This window comes from Narcine bancroftii, chromosome 1 (assembly GCF_036971445.1).
Source record: "Narcine bancroftii isolate sNarBan1 chromosome 1, sNarBan1.hap1, whole genome shotgun sequence".
In the NCBI taxonomy this organism is placed as follows: Eukaryota; Metazoa; Chordata; class Chondrichthyes; order Torpediniformes; family Narcinidae; genus Narcine; species Narcine bancroftii.
The window spans coordinates 193,326,060-193,338,684 of NC_091469.1; the positions used below are offsets into that span (position 1 = coordinate 193,326,060).

The 12,625-nt window shown below is 39.1% G+C and overlaps 1 protein-coding gene across 19 annotated transcripts in view; it reads left to right on the top strand.

The window, feature by feature from the left end:
• Nucleotides 1-12,625, top strand: part of fnbp1b (formin binding protein 1b) — a 243,151-nt gene that overhangs the window by 169,939 nt on the left and 60,587 nt on the right. For 11 of the 19 annotated variants that reach the window (XM_069886332.1, XM_069886235.1, XM_069886272.1 and 8 more), the window contains exon 10: nt 458-640. The exons of 5 other annotated variants lie outside the window; for them this stretch is intronic. In XM_069886332.1, coding sequence (XP_069742433.1) covers nt 458-640 — 183 coding nt within the window. The remainder of the gene's footprint in view (nt 1-457; nt 641-12,625) is intronic. 3 more of the 19 variants (XM_069886262.1, XM_069886303.1, XM_069886313.1) reach the window with 1 other exon arrangement.

Genomic DNA, 12,625 nt, shown 5'->3' on the forward strand with positions numbered 1-12,625 from the left:
ATTTTGTCATTTATTTCAACGAGGTTCAAAAAGAATGTGAATCCATTGACTTTAGGTAGTTACCACCTTTTAAATAGATGGTAGAATAAATACAATTATTAGAATACCCAATGAAGTCATCAATTTATTGTTCTCTATCTGTATGTTCAAATCCACATTTGAGCAACTATCTTTTATGTGAGAAAAAACATGCTGGCATATCTACTGAATTAAATTTCAATTGTTAAGATGTGCATGAATCAGTTTTTTGCATGTGCATTATTCTGTTCATATTGTTTCAATTCTTCCATAGTTTGTCTTAGATGTATTTTTATCAGCAATTTTTATCATTTATTATAAATGTTTTTCTTTGCAATACCATGGCTTAATTTTATTTTTCATTTGCATTTGTGGTCCTTATTTCTATTTGCTTTTTTCCTTTTATTTTCCCCTTTTTACATCCATCTCTTACTCGTAGCTTATGTCCCTTTTGACATCTCCTCATCAGCCCCCTCCTCCTCCTCCTTCCTCGTCCACACCTTCTGCTGTTCCAAATGGCCCTCAGTCTCCCAAGCAGCAAAAAGAGCCCCTCTCTCACCGCCTGAACGAATTTATGACCTCCAAACCTAAAATCCACTGTTTCAGGAGCTTGAAGCGGGGGGTAAGTTTTCTTTGATCTTTTTTATAGTTCACTGTTATACTTTGCACCCCTCTCGTAAAGTGTGTGTCTGTGTGATTGTCTGGTGTGACATTGCCCGAAATTGTGGAGCACTTTGTAGCTGGCAAAATTGCCATATTGCCTTTTCTTCTTAAACATTGTAGAAATGCAACTTAAATTTTGAAATACAGTTTGGAAAAGTTTCTAAAATCTATAATTAGATATAAATCTAACAATTTTGCACTAGCAGAAGGTTTAGCAAACCAAAACACACAGATCTAGGATTATTGTTAAAACAAACTAGAGAGCAGATTTTTACACAAATTACAATGAACTAAAATGAGGCACTATCTCAGAGCTTGGTTGAAGTATCTGTGGAAACTTTTAGAAACGAGTTTGATGATCATTTAAAGAACAGGAAAGTCTAGAATTGTGACAAAAGATCGAGGACTAATTAATGGGTATTTCAGTAACCAAACTAAAAAGCCAAATTGCATTGACATTTGTCCATTTAATTGGTATGGCATTGGGTAAAATTAAAAAAAATTGATCAAAAGCATCCCATAGGCCTTCTTAATTATCCTAACAATCTGCATATCAAACCTTGAGAGATGTATGAATTTGGAACCCAGGTCCCTCTGTTTCTCCACACTGTTAAGTATCCTACCATTAATCCTGTACTCAGCCTTCTGGTTTGACTTTCCAAAATGCATCACGTCACACTTATCCAATTGAACTCCATCTGCCATTTATTCACCCAACTCTTTATCTTATCGTTATCCTTTCCTAACCTACGACAACCTTCAGCACTATCCATAACTCCTCTAACCTTGGTATCATCTGCAAGCTTGCTTACCCATCCTTCCACTTCTTCATCTTGGTCATTTATAAAAATTAGAAAGAGCAGAGTCCAGAACAGATCTCTGTGGAACTCTACTACTCACTGAGCTCCAGGCAGAAAACTTCCTGTCCACTTCTACTCTTTGCTTTCTACATGCAAGCCAATGCTGAATCTACAGAGCCGAGGTTCAATGAATCCCATGCCTCATGACTTTCGGTACGAGTCTCTCATGGGGGACCTTGTCATATGTGTTACTAAAATCCATATACACCACAGCTACCGCCCTACCCTGATCAATTTCTTTTGTTACCTCCTCAAAAAAACTCATTTAGGCTCATGAGGTACAACCTTCACAAAGCCATGCTGACTATCCTGAGTAGACTGTACTTCTCTGTGCTCATAAATCCTATCCTTAAGAATCCTGTCCAATAGTTTGCATTCCACTGACTTAAGACTCACCAGTCTATAATTCACAGTATTTACCCTATTACCTTTTTTAAATCAGGAGACAACATTTGCCATTCTCAAATCCTCCGGCACTTCCCCAGTGACCAAGGAGGACTCGCAGATCATTGCCAACACCACAGCTATCTCTTCCCACTCTTCTCAACAGTTCCTCTTCCATAATCTCAAAATCGTCAAGTACACAGCCCATTCTGACCTCACCCTGATCAAGGTCCTTTTCTCCGGTGAATACTAAAGCAAAATATTAATTTAGGCCCTCCCCGACCTCCTCTGCCTCCAGGCACATGTTGCCTCCTTTATCCTTTAGTGGCCTCACCTTCATTCTCGTCATCCTTGTGTTCTTCACGTATTCATGGAATGTCTTGGTGTTTTCCTTAAGCCTTCTTGCCATGGCATTCTTATGGCCCCTTCAAACTCTCCTAAGTCTTTTCTTAAGTTTCTTCCTGTCTACCATACTAAATCTAATGTATGCTTCCTTCTTCTTAACTAGCTGCCTCACCTGTTTTGTCTTCCACGGTTCCCATTTCCTACCATCTTTACCCCTTCTCAGTAAGACAAACAAATCCTGAACCTGATGCAAGTGGTCCCTAATCATCCTCCACATTACTTCTGTGCTTTCTCCTGTGAACATCTGTCCCAATTTACGCTCCCTATTTCCTGCCTCACTCCATCATCATTTTGTCTGCTTTTATCCTCGTCCATAGCTATGCTAAAACTCGGGGAGTTGTGGTAATTATCCTCGAAATTCTTCCCCACCGACAGGTATGCTGCCTGACTAGGTTCATTACACAGTACTAGATCCAGTATTGCCTCTCCTATAGTCAGCTGGTCTATATACTGTGTCAGGAATCCTTCTTGGACACAACTGACAAATTGTGTCATCTTGCAGATGGCTGTCAATATTAGGGAAGTTGAAGTCTCCCATAACAACTACCCTGTAATTTCTGCATCACTCCAAAATCTACTTACTTATCTGTTCCTCGATGTCCTGAGGGCTATTTGGGGTCTATAGTCTACTTCCAGTAAAGTGATTGCTCCTTTCCTATTTCTGACATCCACCCACACTGACTTAGTAGACACTCCCTTTAGAGGTCCTTCCTCCCTTTCTACAGCCATGATACTATCCCTGACCAGCAATGCTCGTCTCTTCCCCCCACCAACCCCTTGTCTGCTCCACTCGCTTACCTCCTATCCAATTTATTTTAAAACACCTGAACCCTAGTACCTATATCAGTCAATCCTGGCCTTCCACAGGCAGTCTCTAAAATGGCCACAACATCATAATTCCACATACTGATCCATGCTCTAAGTTCATCTCCCTTATTTCCTTATAACCACATTTTAAAACCCTCCAACTGACTACATTTATGCTTTCTCCCTTTCTCAAAAGAACAGAGAGGATTCAGTTCTCTAACAAATACAAGAGATCTTGATGTTACAACTTACAACTCATTGCATCATTCTTTTCACCTTCTGCCCTATTCTCTGCACTCAGGTTCTGGTTCCCAGCTCTTGCCAAACTAGTTTAAACCCCCAAACAGCTCTAGCAAACCTGCCTGCCAGGATATTGGTTCCTTTCTACTTAAGTAAAATTTTAAATTAAAAAGAAAATTAAATTTAGGCATACAGCACAGTCCGTGCTGTCCAATTTACACCCAACTAACCTACACCCTCATTACGTTGGGAAGAAACTGGAGCCACCGGAGGAAACCCATGCAGACACAGAGAGAACTTCTTACAGACAGCATGGGATTCGAACCCTAGTCTCAATCTCTTGTCCTGTAAAGGCATTCCACTAACTGCTACCCCAACCATGCTGCCCCTGTAATTATGGATTTCTTTTGCTGTCCTTTTTGTCATGGACTAGATATTAAAATTCACTAGATTACTTCTGGCATGTCATTTCAATTTTTTTGTTGAAATATTTCTTTATTTGATAAAGAATACTATATTAATCTTGATCTCAAAGATTGCCACCTTAAATTCAAAGAAAACATGAGAACTTTGAGCAAACTAGCAGATTACATCTCCATTCAGGAAAAAGTCTGTTTTCAAAACTGAATAGTTCTTACAAAGCCCCATAAAATAACTTCATCCAAAGGAAATTAATTTTCTTCAATTCAATTGCCAGAAATGGAATATAAAAGGGTTAATACAAAACCAAGATATAAATTACTGAGAGAATAACTGTAACATCAAGATCTCATGTTTTAGTTGGAGAATTGAATCCTCTCTGCTTTCTTTAAGTTCATCTCCCTTATCTTCTTCTTTGGCTTGGCTTCGCGGACGAAGATTTATGGAGGGGGTAAAAAGTCCACGTCAGCTGCAGGCTCGTTTGTGGCTGACAAGTCCGATGCAGGACAGGCAGACACGATTGCAGCGGTTGCAAGGGAAAATTGGTTGGTTGGGGTTGGGTGTTGGGTTTTTCCTCCTTTGCCTTTTGTCAGTGAGGTCTCCCTTATAGCCACATTGTCTCCCTTATAGCCACATTTTAAAACCCTCCAACTGACTACATTTCTGTTTTCTCCCTTTCTGAAAGGATGACCTCCAGTAACAAGTAACATGAAATATATTTTTAAAACATCATCGTTGAAATATTTTGTATTACTTGCATCACCCTTGAAATGTACTTTATCCACAATTAGTATTTAGCAATGAACTATGTATTCATTTCTGTGTGTCCTGCCAGATGCATAAATTTGAAAGACATCTTCCAGCAGAAGGGTTAAAATGGATTTTTTAGAAGGAAAGATTAAAGAGAATGGTGTATTGAAAACTTAGGTTGCATTTCGTAATTTTGCAAAGGAAGTTTAGGACAAAAAAATTTCAATTAAAATAAGTAATAAAATTCCCTGCATATCTCACTTGACTAATTTAATGATAACAGTATATTTACAAATACAGTTGCTACAAATTCCTTTATTTTTTGAGCAATTATATAAAATTGAACATGACTTCACTGATGATGAATTAAGATTAAAAGGGAGATGGATTTTTGGAAATTTCAACTATTTTCTATAAATTATCAATTAATCAACCATTCATTTAAAAATTAAAAGTACAGGGTAGTGTCCTAAGCTACCTTTATAATACTCATGTCAAATGTAATTCTTTATGTATCTATGGAAGTCAGTATTGATATGTGTATGGCAAAAAACTTATTTTTGTTTCACATTCTTTAATTTTACACATTCTGGCATTGAATTTATTAATGGAATTTCATTGATAATCATGAATATTTTTATTGGAGCATTTCAAAAATTTGTAATGTCTTCAGAATCTAACAAGATAAAAAATATATTTCCTCAATCAAGGGTCTGCAGTTCATTTTGAATTAAATTTCTTCAAAATCTGTTTAGTATTATGTCCAAAAATGTAATTAGTCTGTTTCTCCAGCTGAAAGCAGGAATGGCACAAGTATATTTTTGGCACATTATGTGGATTAATTAAAATGTATAAGTAACAAATATGTAACTGGCTTGCTGCACGGCATAAAGTAACAAAAAAGCTGAATCTGCTTTAAATCATTAGGGATTTACATTTATCCAGAAATTTTACGAACTGAAATGTTTCAGGGCACTGCACAAGGCTATATTCAAGCAAAATATGGCTCCATGTCATATTAGGAAATAATCAAAAACCAATCGAAGAGAAGATTTGAGGAGAAAGGGGGAAAGAAAGTTGGAAGGTTTCAGAAACAAATTCAATGTTTGGGTTTTTAATGTCTGAAAGCACAGTCAATCCTCATGGAGCAATTGCATTTGGGGATGATAAAGTTGGAGGAACAATATTTTGAGGGGCTTGACATTGCAGAGTTAGGGAAGGATGTGAAAATGGAGGAATTTAAAATTGATTAAGATTTTAAAATCAATACTTGTTAACCAAGAGAAAAACATCAGATGGTGAATGAAAAAACTTTGTTCAAATTAAGGCATGATTTTGGATGTTTACATTTATAGGCAGAAAGAAAGTAAGGAAGTTTGGTCAAAAGACCATTAAAATAGCTATTGTGAGCAAGGTTGGCCAGCAGTCCAATAGAATAGTTAACTGAGATGATGAAGGCCTGAACAAAGGTAAAACACAGAATTCTGTGGACACCTTGGTTGAACAAAACAAAGTTTTCAGCTGAAGAGGAGTTGAGGCAGGAGCAGAAATGGGATGTTGAAGAGATTAAACTAGATAATCATAGTCTTCACTTGGTTGTCTTAGGGCATAAGGTATGACAATTGGGTAGCAATCATTCCTGGTTGCCAACGAAAGAAAAAGATTTGGTGACTATGGAATAGATTTTATAAGAGGAAATGAGGAAAGTGTCAATTATCCCTCCAATGTTTGAAGAACTCTGCACAGAATTGTCGGACAAGTGATTTGACAGTTTGGAGATTGGTGTTGGTGGGTATCATCAAGCTGCAAGCAAAAGCTGAATCTGCATACATGGATGACACCAGTGGGTAGGAATTGCCTTGGATGCTTTGATAAGAGCTGCATTTGTCTTTGGAGCATGAGCTTGATCATGGGGATTTACACATGTGTTATAATGGAACAAATTTGGGAAGGTATATCATATGCACGGAGTTTGAAAATGTAAGGGAAGGAGGTGGGATGGTTGTTTGAAAGGGCTGAGGAGTCATGGAATTTTTTTTTAAGAGAATGTGATAATAAATTTTAAAAAGTTGGAGACAGTATTAGAAGATGGAGGACCATTAACTATATCAGCATGGTGGAGAGGGTGCAGTAATGGAAATTAGCTGGTCAGTAGTTAAATGAGAATAAGGCCATGTCAATGAGTGCAGAGAGAGTTGAGGAAAGATAAACTGGATACATGTTCAAAAGAGGGCAATTGGGAAATTATAATATGACCTTGTAAGCTTGTGGAAGAATAAGTAAGGCCTAATGTCAAAGAAATTTATTACTCTTCACACATGCTTATACAAAGATGAAAGAAAGTGGCAAGGTGGTTAGAGGAATTCAAGCATATGATATTCTTTATGATGCCCAGAAACGCTAATACATAGGAAAAACAATTCAGATTTTTCCAAGGTAGGCACAAAAGAAAAAGGGGTGGTGCAGATAAGGGAGGTGTGAAGCTAATCAAACTTTGACCCATGACTTTATTCACAGTATAAACTGTGCCACATTTTGAACATCCTTAGAGTGCTTAAATTATTATATCATATTGACACACAGCAAATTTTCATAATACTATTGTATGAAATGTAATTATTTTGTTCAATACTAGTTTTTTTACATGAAGTTTTTGTTCTATGGAAGGATTTTTCATGAGTTTATCACAAGGAGGAATCCAAAGGAAACTATGTCAATGGTGTCAAGTTGCAAAGGAAAGTTAAGCCATTTGCTGGTTGTGGTTTGTCAGTTTGACTTGATTTGTGTCTGCAATAGGCTGTCTGCATTTATTAAATTCTAACCCAACTTGTATGTTGTTATACTCTCATGGTTTTTAAAATTTTTTACTGCTTCTATTCAAGCTTTCAGTAATTAAATAATCTTTACTGAAGTAGTGCAACAGAGATTTCCTGACTATAATATTCAGAGATAATCAGCTGCTCTGCTCTATTGCCTTAAAATTCTTTATAGAATCTTTAATCAGCATTGCAATATAGTGTCTGTTGATTGATGCAGGATGTTGAGGTATGATCTTGGCTTTAAAATCAGACCTGACACTACTTACATTCACTTGATTAACTTAAGGTTGAAACGTAACTCTGTGAAAAGAATATTGATGTTTGAGCTAATATTTCTATGATTATGGAAGCTGTTTGCATAAACATTTTGCTATACCCTGACAATCTATACTTTGCTTTCAAACAGTCATTTGTGCCTCAACATACTTAGTTAATTCAAAATACTAAACTTATATTCCTGACCTTGATTGTATTTGAAAATTTAAGAATATGGTTCAATTCCAAACTTCCTTCATGTCGAAGAGAAAACTCAAAGTTAAGCCTCACTTTGGCCTTTCTCTGGTAAACTAACAAAACTCAGTTAAGCTTAGTTTAGAGAGCATCTCTGTAACATGAACAAGCAACTTAAAATATCCTTGATTGAGGAAATCCTGTATTAAGACCTATCCAATATTTTCTAGCTTTTGCGGTATATACATATGTAGCAGGTAAAAGCTAGTTTTGAATTGCTGGCTGTTAACACAAATGTATTCTTTTCCACGAATTCACACCCCAGACTCGGTCTTTCTATTTTCACAAAGAACTGATGAAGAGGACATTAGGGAAACCTACTTATGCATATGAGGCGAGGGAATTTGTTGTAAGTCTATGTATGGTGATTTACCATACACTCACCTCAGTTTCTAGCCCCACTTACACAAGTGATTGAAATATAGTTTGACCACTTCTGGATTCTTGCATTTTTATTTCATTAATATGTTTAGATGTAAGATTATTAAATAAAGAAAATGGATTTAGATGTGTACAAGCTAACATAGCCACATCAGCTGTAGTCCAGAATGTATCAAGATTTATACCCATCTTATCACTTAAAAGGAAACTATTGGCCCCAATTAACAGTGCATTTTGCAAAATGTTAATGCTGCTCTAATTGAGTAATTGTTTTATATTAATATATTTAAAACACCCTGTACAATTTCAATAATTTAGAGTTTTTTTTCCAAATTATTGAAGAAAGCAGGTCAACCCAAAACAATGTATGGTTTGAAGTTGAATCTGAGGATTGAAAAGTTTTGTGTCAACTATTGCACTATAACTGTGACATGCAATATCAATATGCAACACATTTTCAACAAAACTAAAATTTGTGCTTTTGATCCTGTTCAAATAGAAGCTTTTTGTAGTGCAGATATCATTCTTTCCCATAGAAAGGAACTCGAGACGAATCATCTAATTGTTGAACATTTCCTTGCAGACAGCCCTTAAATTATGTTGCTAATGCCTAATTGTAGAGATTGGGAACAGGTCTCCATTTTGACCCACAATAGTAGAACAAGAAGAGTGATTTTCAACAATTTAGATTTCTCCATTAAGTTTGATTATTGTCAAAGAATAGCCACTGATGGAAGAGTCAGCTGATTAGATTTCAGAATCAGATTTATTGTCAGAGTACATACGTCACATCACATGCAACCCTGAGCTTCTTTTTCCTGCGAGCCAGGCAGAATTACCACAAAAATAAACTGTACTCAATGTACACATAAAAACAAATAAATGTAAACAACTGTGCAATACAGATGAGAAAGAAAACAATAAAGTGCAAATGTAAGAGTCCTTAAATGAGTCCTTGATTGAGTTTGTTGTTGAGGAGTCTGATGGTGGAGGAGTCGCAGCTGTTCCTGAACCTGGTGGTGGTAGTCCTGTGGCACCTACACCTCTTTTCTGATGATACCAGTGAGAATTGAGGGTGTGTTGGGTGATGTGGATCCTTGATGATTGTTGTTGCTCTCCGATGGCTGCGCTCCCCATCGATGTTCTTGATGGTGGGAAGGGGTTTGCCTATGATGTCCTGAGCTGTGTCCACTACCTTTTCGAGGGCTTTACACTCGAGGGTATTGGTCTCCCAATAACAGACCGTGATTCAGCTGGTCAGCACACTTTCCACCACACATCTGTAGAAATTTGCCAAGGTTTCCATTGTCATACCAAACCTTTCCAAACTCCTGAGGAAATGGAGGCGTTGACATGCTTTCTTCACCATGCCATTAGTGTGTTGGCTCCAGGAAAGATCCTCCGAGATAGTGACTCCCAAGAACTTAAATTTGTTCACTCTCTCCACCTCTGATCCCTCAATGATCACTAGTTTTCTCTTCCTGGTCAACAATCAGCTCCTTGGTTTTGGTGACATTGGGTGCAAAATTATTGTTGGTGCACCATTCAGCCAAGTTTTCTAACTCCCTCCTATATGCTGACTCACCACCTCTTTTTAAACAACCCACTACCGCGGTATCGTCAGCGAATTTGTAGATGGTGTTATACCGAGCCACACAGTCATAGATGAAAAATGAGTAGAACAGGAGACTAAGAATGCAACCCTGTGGTGCTCCACTACTGATGGAGACTGTGGAAGAGATGTACGATACTTGCCAATCCTCACTGATTGTGGTCTGAAGGTGACGATCCAATTACACAATGGGGTGTTGTGCCCCAGGTCTTGGCATTCGCTGATCAATTTTGAGGGCTGAGGGCACAATAAAATATTTTGAGCATTTAACAACTGATGTTAAACGTGACCATCTACAAATGTTGAATATTCTTTGAATGTACATTCTTCTTATTTGGCTTGGCTTCGCGGATGAAGATTTATGGAGGGGGGAAATGTCCACGTCAGCTGCAGGCTCGTTTGTGGCTGACAAGTCCGATGCAGGACAGGCAGACACGGTTGCAGGGGAAAATTGGTTGGTTGGGGTTGGGTGTTGGGTGTTTCCTCCTTTGCCTTTTGTCAGTGAGGTGGGCTCTGCGGTCTTCTTCAAAGGAGGTTGCTGCCCGCCGAACTGTGAGGCGCCAAGATGCACGGTTTGAGGCGATATCAGCCCACTGGCGGTGGTCAATGTGGCAGGCACCAAGAGATTTCTTTAGGCAATCCTTGTACCTTTTCTTTGGTGCACCTCTGTCACGGTGGCCAGTGGAGAGCTCGCCATATAATACGATCTTGGGAAGGCGATGGTCCTCCATTCTGGAGACGTGACCCACCCAGCGCAGCTGGATCTTCAGCAGCGTGGACTCGATGCTGTCGACCTCTGCCATCTCGAGTACTTCGACGTTAGGGATGAAAGCGCTCAAATGAATGTTGAGGATGGAGCGGAGACAACGCTGGTGGAAGCGTTCTAGGAGCCGTAGGTGATGCCGGTAGAGGACCCATGATTCGGAGCCGAACAGGAGTGTGGGTATGACAACGGCTCTGTATACGCTTATCTTTGTGAGGTTTTTCAGTTGGTTGTTTTTCCAGACTCTTTTGTGTAGTCTTCCAAAGGCGCTATTTGCCTTGGCGAGTCTGTTGTCTATCTCGTTGTCGATCCTTGCATCTGATGAAATGGTGCAGCCGAGATAGGTAAACTGGTTGACCGTTTTGAGTTTTGTGTGCCCGATGGAGATGTGGGGGGGCTGGTAGTCATGGTGGGGAGCTGGCTGATGGAGGACCTCAGTTTTCTTCAGGCTGACTTCCAGGCCAAACATTTTGGCAGTTTCCGCAAAACAGGACGTCAAGCGCTGAAGAGCTGGCTCTGAATGGGCAACTAAAGCGGCATCGTCTGCAAAGAGTAGTTCACGGACAAGTTTCTCTTGTGTCTTGGTGTGAGCTTGCAGGCGCCTCAGATTGAAGAGACTGCCATCCGTGCGGTACCGGATGTAAACAGCGTCTTCATTGTTGAGGTCATTCATGGCTTGGTTCAGCATCATGCTGAAGAAGATTGAAAAGAGGGTTGGTGCGAGAACACAGCCTTGCTTCACACCATTGTTAATGGAGAAGGGTTCAGAGAGCTCATTGCTGTATCTGACCCGACCTTGTTGGTTTTCGTGCAGTTGGATAACCATGTTGAGGAACTTTGGGGGGCATGCGATGCGCTCTAGTATTTGCCAAAGCCCTTTCCTGCTCACGGTGTCGAAGGCTTTTGTGAGGTCAACAAAGTTCTCTGCACTTTTCTTGGAACTGTCTGAGGGCAAAGACCATGCACACACAGGCCAAACACCAGTCACACATTGTACCAATAATCTGAAAAGTCAGAATATACTGGTAACATTCAGTTCCTCATGCAACATCTGTGGAAAATAAACAGAATGAACCATTTCAGATTAAAGCTCAATGATCAGTGTTGGGAAAGAAAGTAAAACAGTTGCTTTGAAGTTGCAGAGCAGGAGAAAGAAGGGTGGGGGTGGATAATATAAAGGCAGTATCTCCAAATAAGTGAGTTCAAGGTGAAAAGAAGGTGAACTGCATGATGGATTAATGGGGACAATTAAAGAAGTGTATCAATGGGACAAAAAAAGCTATGAAATGCAGGCAGTTAGAGAGCAAGAACACAACAAATGAATGGAAAAGATCATCAATGTAGAGGATAAGGGCCAGTAGACAGAGAAAAATATTGCAATATCATGTATGCACTGGCCAGTTCTGATGAAAATTAAAGTGACAAACAGAAGAAATCTCAAAATTGTAACAATGGATTGAACACAGATGCTGGGCAAAGTGATTAACCAATGTGCATAATGAATATTGTACATTAGATTAGAAATGCAAGTAAATTGCTGCTTCATCTCGAGAACTGTTTGCATCCCTGGGGAAGAGATTAAAGACAGATGCTGTGCTACAAGAAGGCACCTGCTTGGTGGAGATCGAAGAACAGGCCAGGAGTTACGAAGAGAGCAGCCCCTCTAAATACTTAAAAAGGAGGGTAGAGAAAATGTATCTGGTGGTGGGATCTTGAAGAAGATGGCAGAAATTGCAGATGATGATCTGTACAGTGTGAAAGTTGGTGAGGAAGAGGGCAAGGGCTGGAAAGCTCTACGTTCGCTTTGATTAGGAGAAGAGGAGTTGAGAGTAGATATGAAGGAAACATGAGATTTGGTTCTGGCTCATACAGTTGTAGACAAGTTTTTCAGTGCAAGAATGTGTTGAACCAGGGGAATGAGTGCATTAGTGGAGAGGAAATGGTTGCACTTATGTTTGAGGAAGAGCGCACTTAGGCCACTCTGACGTGGGAT